Below are 13,816 nucleotides of genomic sequence, written 5' to 3'. Positions count from 1 at the left end.
GTTTCTTCCACCAGGAGATAAACGGGGTTGTGGATGTCTTAATGCAGCACTACAGCCAGCCCCGAGGAGGAGCACACACACACACACACATATACACACACACACACACACACGCTCCCTCTTACTAGGGCGAAAGCTACCAAGAAGTGTGACTAATGACATTCCCTGTGGGGTCCTGGGGCCATCGTGACATGCCAGATAAGCCTGGGAGCCATCTTATAAGGACACAACTCTATATCTCTTTCACAAAGCCCACTCAGACAACTCCATATCATGAGTTAATAATTCACACCTCAACATCCTAGACCCAGTCCTTGTATTTTGACGCTTTGAGTTCACCCCTCTGACTAGTTGAAGTCCCGGCGTACCGTTGAGAACAAGGTGATGTCGAACGTGAAAAGAAAATGCTGGTTTTCAACGGGACTTTTACTATTTCGTATGAACAGTCATTTTCACTCGGGGACAATAATCTGCCTTGAGATTCTGGAGAAAATGACAGTAAGAGTAGCATGTGCTTATCTGAACTCTGAATCGGACCCCATGAGACTATTATGATAGTAGTGATACTGTAGGTGCCATGGGATGTTGATCATTACCCCGTCTTCCATATCAAAAGCATTCTTTTAGGTTGACAGACTTAAACCTGTCGATGGCTCTATCACTAGTTGTAGGGGAGGGGCTCGGCCTTACCTTTCTGGTCCCCCTCGTTGTTGTTCGTCCCAGTGTCACGATGCTCAAACGACTCCACCGAAGTGCTTCTTTCCCTCTTCATTTTGCCCTTGGCCCCGTTGCCTGCATTCAGGCCTTGTCCGTTTTTTAGTCCCAGGCTCCCTACGGGCCCCTTAGGGCCTAGAACTTTGGGGTCACAGGGCGAGGGCTGCGATTGGCTGCCCGCGCCCCCCGGCTTTCCCTGATTGGGCAGTTTTGAGTCCATCTGGGCGGCGCTGGAGGGAGACATGACGGGTGGGGAGCGCACCATGGCCTCCTGCTTCTGTTTGGGACTGCTGATGGAGAGGAAAGACAACCAGAGTTAGTCGGTGAAAATCAAACAATATGCAATTGCTTATCTCAACAAACAAAAAAAGGAAAAAAATACAAGCAAGTCTAATCACATGCGCTTAATAGTAGAAACTAATACACCCATTATTTACATCAAACCACCGTCGTTATCAGGCTGAGGGAGGCTCAAGGCAGCTCCCCACCCTGAGAGAGCATCACTCTTAAACCAGCAGTTGGGTCATGTTCATTAGGCACCAATGCGTTAGAAAATGGACTGAAACATTTTGTTGCGTGCCCTCATGAACACAGCCCAGATCCTGGTTGGGAAGGCATGACGCACGCAGGTGAGTGATTAAAAACATGGCCACCTCCAGTCCTCACCCATTCTTTGTTGACAGAGTTGGGAACAGCAGGGGAGGTGGAGGGGGGGTGTTAAATATATAAATCGGTGCCTTGTTAAAAATAGGCACTAGTACACAGCCTTATTTATCCCTGTGCTGGGCTGAAACCTCGAGACAGGAACACAACTCGCCCCATTGCCATGGAGACCAGTTACACATGGACAAAACAGGGGGAAAAAGGGGGCTGCTCGATGAAGTTGGAGGAGAAACAGAAAGTAGAACACAGGGAAGCACAACAGATACGGAACAGGTAGTCTGACCAAAGATGGTGGATAAATGAAGATAGCTCACAAGGGCATTGAAAAAGAATTGTCAGTTCCGGTCTACTTAACTGGATGTGTCTTCTATAGACACCAATGCAATAGCACCTGGGTCTGGTCTACTTAGTTCATGGAATTTGCAGCCTTTCTCTTACGTCTCTGGTCTGACGACACACTAATGTAGCTCGAGAACTGCCGGAATCCTTTGCTGGTGGTACGAGGTTCAGCATGACCACTGCATTGGGCTAAAATTCGAAAATAGTTGACTGCACTCAATGGGAGTCACAACAATCTACAAACAGGACCCTACCAGGCCTCCCTTTCCAGCTAGCAGTGAAACATAAGCCCTAGCACTCTCCTAAAAACTTAGCCAAAATGGCCTTGCGGCCAAAACCGGAGCCAATATGGATCCGAAGCCAAACATTGAGCCAATATGGCCGGCGTGCCTACTGTGAGACGGGCCCCAGCAGGGCTTTGGCAGTGCAGCTGCAGCCTTTATACTAGTCCCAGAGGGCCTGAGTCAGCACGGGCCAGGCCGGGATCGGCTGGCAGAGAGGCAGCTGCAGGGTGGAGACACTCAGGTCACTGTTCCAGGGCTCACGCCCTCACGCCAGGACCTGCTGCACTAGATTAAGCTTTAACAGGCCAGAGTAGTTCATCAAGTCTGGTCGTCGTGTAACCTCATACAGGATGCCAGATCTGATAGATCTGAGCTCGCCTGGCCTCTTAGCAGGTTTAGGAGCGGAGGACGTCGATCCAACTGCTCGGCAGGATTCAATAAATACCACGCTATAACTACAACACAGAACAGAGTCAGAAGGCACGGCAGTTAACACGGTGGTCTTAAATCAGAGAAGGACAAAAGGTTCATTCTAGGTCGTCTTTATTGCAGTGACTGTCCCGGAGAACTGCTAAACACCTCAAGAACCACGCTGAGATGATACGGCAATCTGAGATACGCCGCCCGTTTGCTTTTGAGGCAACGTGGGAGGCATTCAAACTCTTTCATTGCGCAGCGGGATTGACAGGTTATCAAGCAGGGATGTACAACCTGTGGCCTGAGGAGCGCCCCAGGAGCGGAGGATAATTTGTCCTTAAAAGTTTATTTGTACCCCTGTTTTAAAAGAGCCAAGAGAGAGACATACTAGCAGACAAGGACCCAGCTCACCTCTGCGTGTTAGCCGATGGGGAGTTCCTCACTTTGGGATTGCTGGAATGCATTGACGGCGATCCCAGGGAGACAGAGGGCGGAGTCAAGTGCTGGTGCGGGCTGGCCGAGGGTGTGGCCTTGGCCCGGGGGTTCCTGTGGCCTGTGCCGGCGAGGGCGGCGTTGTGGTTATTAGAGGAGGGGTTAGTGTTGCTATTGGCTCGGCCACTGTCCGGGCCTGCCTCGTCCCGCTCCTTCTTGACGCGCTCTTTCCGGCTGAAGTTTCCTGCTGCTCTTTCCTCTTGCACCTCCAGCATCATCTGGATGTCAGTACGTGTGAGGTGTTGTGTGCCTGGAGTCTCCTCAAGGAGCTCTCACAGTCCTTGGGCACACTGGTAAAGACAGGGGTGGAGGGAAGGGAAAAAAGAAAAACAGGAGAAAATGTTAAGGTACTTCACAATGTGTGCATGTTGGTGACAATGTGTGCATGTTGGTGAAAGGTTTTGGAACGCCACTGTTGTATCAGGCACCCCTGGCATTATAAAATCTCCTCAGATGGTTCTCAAAACGAGCCGGTGACATAGACAACTAACCAAATCATGACCGCTTACTTGGTTTGACATTGCACAGCTCCATACCAACTGACAGGACAACAGTATCTTAGACCAGGGGTTGAGAAAACAGACAGAGGCTCTGTTTGAACAGCCATACTAACATGCTACTAAGTATTCAATCCTAATGCATGGCGTTATTCTAAGTGGTATGCGTGTAACCTTGTTTGGCATGTCATCCTCCCCTCCTCCAGGGCCCTTTTTCTCCGAATCACTATCATGAGACAGTTCCCTGTGCTCTGAGAACATGCACACCCAGACACCCTACCCCCAACAACAACCACAACCCTGCACGTGGAAATGAAGAATCCCAGCTTTTGTTACGGTCTACATTCCAACTGGAAACCTATTCCCCAAATAGTGCACTACTTTTGACTAGGGCCCATAGAGTTCTGGTCAAAAGTAGTGCACCGTGTAGGGAATAGGGTGCCATTTGGGATACAGACACTGCCTGTGTATGTGAGAAGGAGCTAGTCTCCCATGTGCACTGGTAAGCATGCTAGTTCTGGTTCGTGAATGAAGGCATAGGTGTGTGTGTGTGTGTGTGTGTGTGTGTGTGTGTGTGTGTGTGTGTGTGTGTGTGTGTGTGTGTGTGTGTGTGTGTGTGTGTGTGTGTGTGTGTGTGTGTGTGTGTGTGTGTGTGTGTGTGTGTGTGTGGTGTTTATGCACGTGGGTGTCAATGTGTATTCTCAATGTGAATAAAACTTTTTAATTTTTTTAAAGTATTGCTCACTACCCTCAGGTAGGGATGTGAGAAACTCCTCCATAAAGCTGCACTGTTAAGATAGCATAAAATATTCAGGAAAGCTTCCAAGATACTCTGATGATGCAAGTGGTTCCATAAGCCACCTCTGGCTAAAGGGTGGGAGCCTGAAACCAGTGAGAGAATCATCCAAATGAAAATAAGGCTGTAACTTCAGCTTGGCCACAACCACCAAAACACAATTCAAATCAATCAAATTTCAAATCAAATGTATTTTTTATATAGCCCTTCGTACATCAGCTGATATCTCAAAGTGCTGGACAAATACTAGACTCACAATCAAAACACAAAATGAGTTCAACGATCACCAAGAGTTTCTTAACTCTCAACTAGTGATGCACTGATATGACATAGTTTCCTTGCCCCCCCCAACCCCCAAAAGAAATCACTACAGATAACCGATATTTAACATTTTAGCAGCCTTTTAACCATTCTAGTACAGTTAACACACACACACACACACACACAGATTGATGCAGCGGTCTACGGCACTGAATCTCAGTGCAAGAGGCATCACTACACTCTCTGGTTCAAATCCAGGCTGTATCACATCCGGCCGTGATTGGTAGTCCCATAGGGCGGCGCACAATTGGCCCAGCATCGTCCATCGTCTAAAATAACCCTAATTTATAAGACCGTTCTTATTTGAATAATGGTGGTTGGATCCATCTATGTGAAGTTAGCCACAATAAGAATTAACCACAACAGTAGACTTTGCAGTTAGCCTTCAAAATAAGATTATGTCATTGACAGTGATGCAAATTAATACAAATAGTAGAATTATGCCATCATTTAATAGATCATGCTAAACGAGGTTGGAATGTTATATAAAAATCAACAAAAGACAATAATTTGTTAATTTGACCAAAATCTGTTGGAATCACACTGAATGGATTACACTTTAGAATTGCATTGGGGGCTTATTTCACTGTTCCGCCTTACCTGTGGATTGTGGATCAATGACATGGGGTATCAGTCTACTCAGTGACACCCAGAGAACATTAGCGTCGTAGCTCTTATTGAGGAACTCTGAAACAACTGATATGATCCAGATTTATTGTCAACCTATGTGTATTGAACACTATTCACAAGGAAAACAATACCGCGTGGATGTTTTAGAGTCTGAGGACATTGGGAAAAAATATCTTGGGTATTGAGTAGACTGATAGCCCATTTCATTGATCCCCAATCTTTCGGTAAAGCTGTACAGTGCAATATGAATGTCAATACACACAACGGGCTGACTGGGGAGATGATTTTAACAGTCACAGTCATGCGATAAGAGCTACAACGCTAATATTTGCGTAAAATACAATCAAACTTATCACATGCGCCGAGTACTACAAATGTAGACCTTAACATGAAATGCTTACTTACAAGCCCTTAACCAACAATGCAGTTCAAGAAGAGTTAAGAAAACATTGACCATATAATCTGAAGTAAAAAATTATAAAAAGTAACAATAACGAGGTTTACGAGGTAGATACAGGGGGTACCGGTACCGAGTCAGTATACAGGTTAGAGGTCATTTGTACATGTAGGTAGGGGTAAAGTGACTATGCATCGATAATAAACAGCGAGTAGCAGCAGTGTACAAAGCAAATGGAGGGGGGTGTATGTAATAGTCCAATGGCCATTTGATTAATTGTTCAGCAGTCTTATGGCTTGGGGATAGAAGCTGTTGAGGAGCCTTTTGGTCCTAGACTTGGCGCACCAGTACCGCTTGTCGTGCAGTGAAAGAGAAAACAGTCTCTGACTTGGGTGACTGACAATTGTTTGGGCTTTCCTCTGACACCGTCTATTAAATAGGTCCTGGATGGCAGGAAGCTTGGCCCCAGTGATGTACTGGGCCGTACATACTACCCTCTGTAGCGCCTTACGGTCAGTTGCCATACCAGGCGGTGATGCAGCCAGTCAGGATGCTCTCCATGGTGCAGCTGTAGAACTTGAGGACCCATTCCAAATCTTTTCAGTCTCCTGAGGGTGAAAGGTTTTGTTGTGCCCTCTTCACGACTGTCTTGGTGCATTTGGACCATGATAGATCATTGGTGATGTGGACACCAAGGAACTTGAACCGCTCAACCCGCTCCACTACAGCCTCGTCGATGTTAATGGGGTTAATGTTAATGGAGTTGTGTTTGGCCACGTAGTCATGGGTGAACAGGGAGTACAGGAGGGGATGAAATACACACCCCTGAAGGGCCCCAGTGTTGAGGATCAGCGTGGCAGACATGTTGTTGCCTACCCTTACCACCTGGGGGCGGGCCGTCAGGAAGTCAAGGATCCAGTTGCAGAGGGAGGTGTTTAGTCCCAGGGTCCTTTACTAAAAACTCTTCAAAGTTGTGTTCTGTGAGTGTCACCGAGTAGACTGATACCCCATTTGATTGCTTCACATTCCAACCTTGTTTAACATGATCTAGTCTAAATAAGGCATGATTCAACCAATTGTAACCTTCTGCGTCACTTTCAAATAGGTACTTTTATTTTGAAGGCAAACCGCAAATTCCATTATTGTGCCTAATCCTTATTGTGGCTAGCTTCACAACACATAACATGTTCCGGTTGAGCCCCACTAGCCAGATGAAGCTACCTGGCTGCTTATTACGTTAGCTTTGGGCAACAGGGTCAAGTAGCTGGCTAGCTATTCATTTTCATGAACTGAAGTTCAACTTCAATAGGCGAACAACAAGTGGCTACATAGCTAATACTTACTCACAAGGATTCCTAAATCATTGCTAAGAGTAATGAAAATTACTGCCGTAATGACAATCGTTATGGTTTGGAGGAACAAGGGGGATGCTTGTAAGCCGAAGAAAACCATCCCCAAAGGGTGGCAGCATCATGTTGTGGGGGTGCTTTGCTGCAGGGGGGACTGGTGCACTTCACAAAATAGATGGCACCATGAGAAAGAAAAATGATATGGATATATTGAAGCAACATCTCAAGACATCAGTCAGGAAGTTAAAGCTTGGTCGCAAATGGGTCTTCCAAATGGACAATGACCCCAAGCATACTTCCAAAGTTGTGGCAAATTGGCTTAAGGACAACAAAGTCAAGGTAGTGGAGTGGCCATCACAAAGCCCTGACCACATCCTATAGAACATTTGTGGGCAGAACTGAAAAAACGAGCAAGGAGGCCTACAAACCGGACTCAGTTACACCAGCTCTGTCAGGACGAATGGGCCAAAATTCACCTAACTTATTGTGGGAAGCTTGTGGAAGGCTACCCGAAACATTTGACCCAAGTAAACAATTTAAAGGCAATGCTACCAAATACTAATCGAGTGTATATAAACTTCTGACCCACTGGGAATGTGAAAGAAAAGTTGAAATAAATGACATTTCACATTCTTAAAATAAAGTGGTGATCCTAAATGACCTAAGACAGGAATTTTTACTAGGATTAAAATGTCAGGAATTGAAGAAAACTGAGTTTAAATGTATTTGGCTAAGGTGTATGAAAACTTCCGACTTCAACCGTGGCAGTGACGCTATTACGGTGTAAATCCGGTAGGGCAACATCTGAAAAATAGCGCACTTGGTAGTGTGTACCATTGCTCGACCAGTCGCGAAAGCCAACATCACCCACAACAGAGAACGGTTGATTGTCAAGGGCAATGAATTCCATTATCTTGGCGTTCATGGATTTCACCTTTGAGTTGTCTCGCTGAAATGCTCTTACTCTTTCAAATGACTGATAGACTTGTTGACTGCTAGATCCACACGGCAGACATTGTGGGCTAGGTTTGGAATGCTGTGTTGCAAGCGCGGCGCAGCGCAAAATGTTACGTGTCGTCATTATGTCATGTATAGAGGTCGACCGATTAATTAGGGCCGATTTCAAGTTTTCATAACAATTGGAAATCTGTATTTTTGGGCCCGATTTTGCAGATTTTTACACCTTATTTAACTCGGCAAGTCAGTTAAGAACACATTCTTATTTTCAATGACGGCCTAGGAACGGTGGGTAAACTGCCTTGTTCAGGGGCAGAACAACAGATTTTTACCTTGTCAGCTCAGGGATTCAAACTTGCAACCTTACATTACGGTTAACTAGTCCAACGCTCTAACCACCTGCCTCACGAGGAGCCTGCCTGATACGCGAATGCAGTAAGAAGCCAAGGTAAGTTGCTAGCTAGCATTAAACTTATCTTACAAAAAATAATCAATCAATCATAATCACTAGTTATAACTACACATGATTGATGATATTACTAGTTTATCTAGCGTGTCCTGCGTTGCATATAATCAATGTGGTGCGCATTCGCGAAAAAGGACGGTCGTTGCTCCAACGTGTACCTAACCATGAATATCAATGCCTTTCTCAAAATCAATACACAAAAGTACAGTGGGGCAAAAAAGTATTTAGTCAGCCACCAATTGTGCAAGTTCTCCCACTTAAAAAGATGAGAGGTCTGTCATTTTCATCACAGGTACACTAACTATAACAGAAAAAATGAGAAAACAAAATCCAGATAATCACATTGTAGGATTTTTTATGAATTTATTTGCAAATTTTGGTGGAAAATAAGTATCTGGTCACCTACAAAAGTTTCTCAATACTTTGTTATATACCCTTTGTTGGCAATGACAGAGGTCAAACGTTTTCCATTCCTCCATGCAGATCTCCTCTAGAGCAGTGATGTTTTGGGGCTGTTGCTGGGCAACACAGACTTTCAACACAGACCAAAGATTTTCTATACACGGATCAGTCGTCCTGGTCCCTTTGCAGAAAAACAGCCCCAAATCATGATGTTTCCACCCCCATGCTTCACAGTAGGTATGGTGTTCTTTGGATGCAACTCAGCATTCTTTCTCCTCCAAACACGACGAGATGAGTTTTTTAAACCAAGAAGTTCTATTTTGGTTTCATCTGACCATATAACATTCAGACGGGCCTGGTCATGTACTGGCTTAAGCAGGGGGACACGTCTGGCACTGCAGGATTTGAGTCCCTGCCGGCATAGTGTGTTATTGATGGTAGGCTTTGTTACTTTGGTCACAGCTCTCTGCAGGTCATTCACTAGGTCCCCCCGTGTGGTTCTGGGATTTTTGCTCACCGTTCTTGTGATCATTTTGACCCCACGGGGTGAGAGCTTGCGTGGAGCCCCAGATCGAGGGAGATTATCAGTGGTCTTGTATGTCTTCCATTTCCTAATAATTGCTCCATCAGTTGATTTCTTCAAACCAAGCTGCTTACCTATTGCAGATTCAGTCTTCCCAGCCTGGTGCAGGTCTACAATTTTGTTTCTGGTGTCCTTTGACAGCTCTTTGGTCTTCGCCATAGTGGAGTTTGGAGTGTGACTGTTTGAGGTTGTGGACAGGTGACCAAATACTTATTTTTCACCATAATTTGCAAATAAATTAATAAAAAACCCTACAATGTGATTTTCAGGATTTCTTTTCTCATGTTGTCTGTCATAGTTGGTGAAAATGATAAATTTACAGGCCTCTCATCTTTTTAAGTGGGAGAACTTGCACAATTGGTGGCTGATTAAATACTTTTTTGCCCCCATGTATATATTTTTAAACCTGCATATTTAGTTAAAAGAAATCCAGGTTAGCAGGCAATATTAACCAGGTAAAATTGTGTCACTTCTCTTGCGTTTATTGCACGCAGAGTCAGGGTATATGTAACAGTTTGGGCCGCCTGGCTCATTGCAAACTAATTTGCCAGAATTTTACACAATTATGACATAACATTGAAGGTTGTGCAATCTAACAGCAATATTTAGACTTAGGGACACCATCCATTAGATAAAATACAGAACAGTTCCATATTTCACTGAAAGAATACTTCTTAGTTTCCGGATTCGACCATATTAATGACCTAAGGCTCATATTTCTGTGTGTTGTTATGTTATAATTAAGTCTATGGTTTGATAGACCATTCTGACTGAGTGATGGTAGGCACCAGCAGGCTCGTAAACATTCATTCAAACAGCACTTTTGTGCGTTTTGCCAGCAGCTCTTCGCAATGCTTCAAGCATTGCGCTGTTTATGACTTCAAGCCTATCAACTCCTGAGATTAGGTTGGTGTAAGCCATGTGAAATGGCTAGCTAGTTACCGGGGTGCGTGCTAATAGCGTTTCAAACGTCACTCGCTCTGAGACTTGGAGTGGTTGTTCCCCTTGCTCTGCATGAGTAACGCTGCTTCGAGGGTAGCTGTTGTCGATGTGTTCCTGGTTCAAGCCCAGGTAGCGGTGAGGAGAGGGATGGAAGCTATACTGTTACACTGGCAATACTAAAGTGCCTATAAGAACATTCAATAGTCAAAGGTATATGAAATACAAATGGTATAGAGAGAAATAGTCCTTTAATTCCTATAATAACTACAACCTAAAACCTGGGAATATTGAAGACTCATGTTAAAAGAAACCACCAGCTTTCATATGTTCTCATGTTCTGAGCAAGGAACTGAAACGTTAGCTTTCATACATGGCACATATTGCACTTTTACTTTCTTCTCCAACACTTTGTTTTTGCATTATTTATTTGAGGCTAAATGGATTTTTTTGATGTATTATATTAAGTTAAAATAAGTGTTCATTCAGTATTAAAAATATATATATATTTGTTTTAAAAAATTGGCCGATTAATCGGTATCGGATTTCTTTGGTCCTCTAATAATCGTTATCGGCGTTGAAAAATCATAATCGGTCGACCTCTAATCATGTACCTACATTATATAGGTATACTACCTGGACTTAAAAGATAACCAATAAGAAACGAATTTTCGTTGCAACCTTGCTACGTTTAGCTATGGTGTGCACTAATGAATACGGCCCAGCAATGGGAGCACATCTCAGCAGACGTAACAGGCTCGGTATCAGAGTGCGTGAGTCAGGTTTTGTAGAGGTCCTGCTATATCTAACACCTCCGTGCCCTCCGGGGTATGCAGTGGGGAAAAAATTAGGTCATCAAAACCCAGAAAGAGAGAAAGAGGAGTCAGTTGGGAGGATGTGAAAGAGAGGGGTGAGCTCACCAGTATCAAGCCTTGAACAGCTCTACCTCTCCCATCAATGACAGGGTTCTGTTCATTAGAGCACATCATTGCAAAACATTTCTAACAGGCAGACACGTGGGCTTGGTGTGTCCATCAATTATGAATGACAAGAGCTATATAACAGAGTTGTGTTCATTAGGGCACACAGGTATTTTTTTTTTAAATGCAACGGAAAACATAGCATATATTATTGGATAAGTTCAGATCGTACCTCTCCGTTTCACTGGAGCGTTTGTCCATTTCGTGCCTAATGAACACAACCCAGGCCAGTTTCCCTAGGCAAGGCTCCTGCCCTCTCCTACCAAACACAGTATGTTCATGTATGTTCAGTATGTTCAAAAAAGACACAGAGACACGTGTCTGTATAAGGCCACTGTTTTCATTCCACCACTCGAGTGTGGTAAGCACAGGCAGAGGCATAGAGTCAGTCGAGCTTCTGCGCCGGGGGAGAGAAAGACCGAGACATTACACTTCACTAACGAGCGTGCACCCACACGGTCGCCGTGGCAACGCCACTGGTATCTGAATCTGAACGACTCCCAGCACAACAACTCGGGAGTGTTTGAGTGCGCTGTGCCGCTCAACAGACAAGCACCCACCCCCACACACTGGGAGAAACACTGGGAAAGATACACACACAGTGGGTTTTCAAATGATCTGGACCTTACACCTTCATTTCAGACTAAATGGAATTTCCTTCAGAAAGTAGAAGACGCCTTAAACACTGAATAGCCCAATTTGGGCACCTCAACATCCAGAAATCATCTAGAAGTAAACCTACACCGTAGCATGCTGTGAATCAAAGCTGTCTGACTGAATATGATGTGTGAATGCAGGCATGCATGCTGCGTGTTTACCCCAGGGGCAGAGGGAAACTAGGCAGCCTCCAGCACTGCAGGGGAAAGAGGCAGGGGGACCACAACCTCCCCAACCAGCCTCATTCAAACATTGACCGACCTCCCCACACACACACAACCTAAAATTCCAGAATGCACCAGCGTTTCCTGCTCACTCCCTTGGCCTGTACTGTGAGATCCTGGGTGGACTAAATAACGGGGATGATGACACAGTGTAGCAGGCCCGCTGGTCCAGCGCCAGGACAGGAGGACATAACAACCGGACTACAGAGTGGTGCAGCAGCAGCCTTCAATAGGCCGGGTCAGGTCAGGTCACAGTGCCTTGGCTAATGCCCCTCTCTGCAATGGACCGGAAAACAAGCCAAAATCGCTGACACTTTGTGTGATGGCGAGATAAGAGAGAGAATGAAAGGGGCACACAGGGTAGAAAAAGGAGTGGAAGAGAGAGGAGATTGGAAAGAGAGAAAAAGGAAAAGCGGGAGAATGAGGAGAGAGAGGAGGAGGAGCAAGCGAGAGAGGGAGACGAGGAGAAAGGGACAGGCGCTCACCCAACCGGCATCCTCTCCCACCAATAACTAGCCAGGTTCGTCTCAGTCTAGCAATCATAGCAACTAATTGGAAGAATTTAAACAAACTATTAGCCCAGCTCTGCGCAACAACAGAGAGCCATTCACACAGACAAGACAGAACAGACCCTCTACGGCAGTCTGCTTTGCTGTGGTGCCACAGGGGCTCCATGCTAATAGCTAACGCATCTCCTTAAATGCCTGTATGAACCGCAACTGCTTGCGGTTTACTCTTACAGCCTTCTCTGTGTAACTGTTTGTGTTAGCGAGAGAGGGGGAGAGACAGTCAATGAAAAAGAAAGAGAGAGAGAGTCAACAAGAGAGACTCACATTTATTTTTGCATTGCTGGAGGGATGTGCAAAGCGTTGCAACATGCCCTCTCTCAAAGAGCACTCATTTCCATACTCCCAGCGAAGAGATGAGCGCTCTCAAATTGACCTTGAAGAGGGCTCCGAACAAACCCGCCGCGAAGATACCAAAGCATGTCTTTTTATCCTACCGAGCACCAGATAAACATCACGCAACTGTGTGAAGTCTCCCCCTAGACGTGCTGCGCACTCCAGAAATATCCTGAAACAGGGGGGTGCTTGGATAGAATTAGTCCAACCAACAAATCTCATAGAGTGCATGTAACCTGGTGGTGGTTATGCAATATGAATGCATGAATGGAAAATGGAAAGTATGGATCCCAAATTACACTCAGATGTTTCATAAATACAGATCTCAAGGAAGGACCCATTTTTCTGGACCACACAGGCACAAAGGGTACACACACGCAGGCCACATACACCCTGGCTGTGCCCACCAGCATCTACCAGCCATATTATGTCAATTCCATTTTGAAGCAAAGCCACTACTGATCAGTTGCTACTCTCTCCCCCTCCCTCCAGCCCTCCTGTAGTAAGGACATAGCCTATACTCTCCCTCTGTTGGTTATGTGCTTGGCTGCCAACAGGCACACACACATGAAAACGAAGCCTGGCCAAAATCTCCAGATTCAAAACTGGCAAAAACATGTGTGCATTTTTCACATGCATGTGAATAAACACACACACACACCTATACACAAACGTGTACAAATGTACACGCACAATAATAATGTATGATCAAAGTGTAGAAGAGTGCTTCACTGAGACAAAAAAAAGGGGTTTCTTCTTAACACAGACGAGGCAAAGTCATTCTGCAACGCATCGGTCAGTCTGTTT

At 45.2% G+C, this 13,816-nt stretch overlaps 1 protein-coding gene across 8 annotated transcripts in view; it reads right to left on the bottom strand.

The window, feature by feature from the left end:
- LOC124008187 (B-cell CLL/lymphoma 9 protein-like) overlaps window positions 1-13,816 on the bottom strand; it is a 111,558-nt gene that overhangs the window by 13,420 nt on the left and 84,322 nt on the right. For 7 of the 8 annotated variants that reach the window (XM_046319282.1, XM_046319286.1, XM_046319281.1 and 4 more), the window contains 2 exons: window positions 2,829-3,199; window positions 691-1,004 (listed from right to left, as the gene is read on the bottom strand). In XM_046319282.1, coding sequence (XP_046175238.1) covers window positions 691-1,004; window positions 2,829-3,127 — 613 coding nt within the window. In that variant the 5' untranslated portion in view covers window positions 3,128-3,199. The remainder of the gene's footprint in view (window positions 1-690; window positions 1,005-2,828; window positions 3,200-13,816) is intronic. The other variant, XM_046319285.1, reaches the window with a different exon arrangement.

This window comes from Oncorhynchus gorbuscha, linkage group LG21, assembly GCF_021184085.1.
Source record: "Oncorhynchus gorbuscha isolate QuinsamMale2020 ecotype Even-year linkage group LG21, OgorEven_v1.0, whole genome shotgun sequence".
NCBI lineage: Eukaryota > Metazoa > Chordata > Actinopteri > Salmoniformes > Salmonidae > Oncorhynchus > Oncorhynchus gorbuscha.
This window is presented reverse-complemented; position numbering and strand designations above follow the sequence as displayed.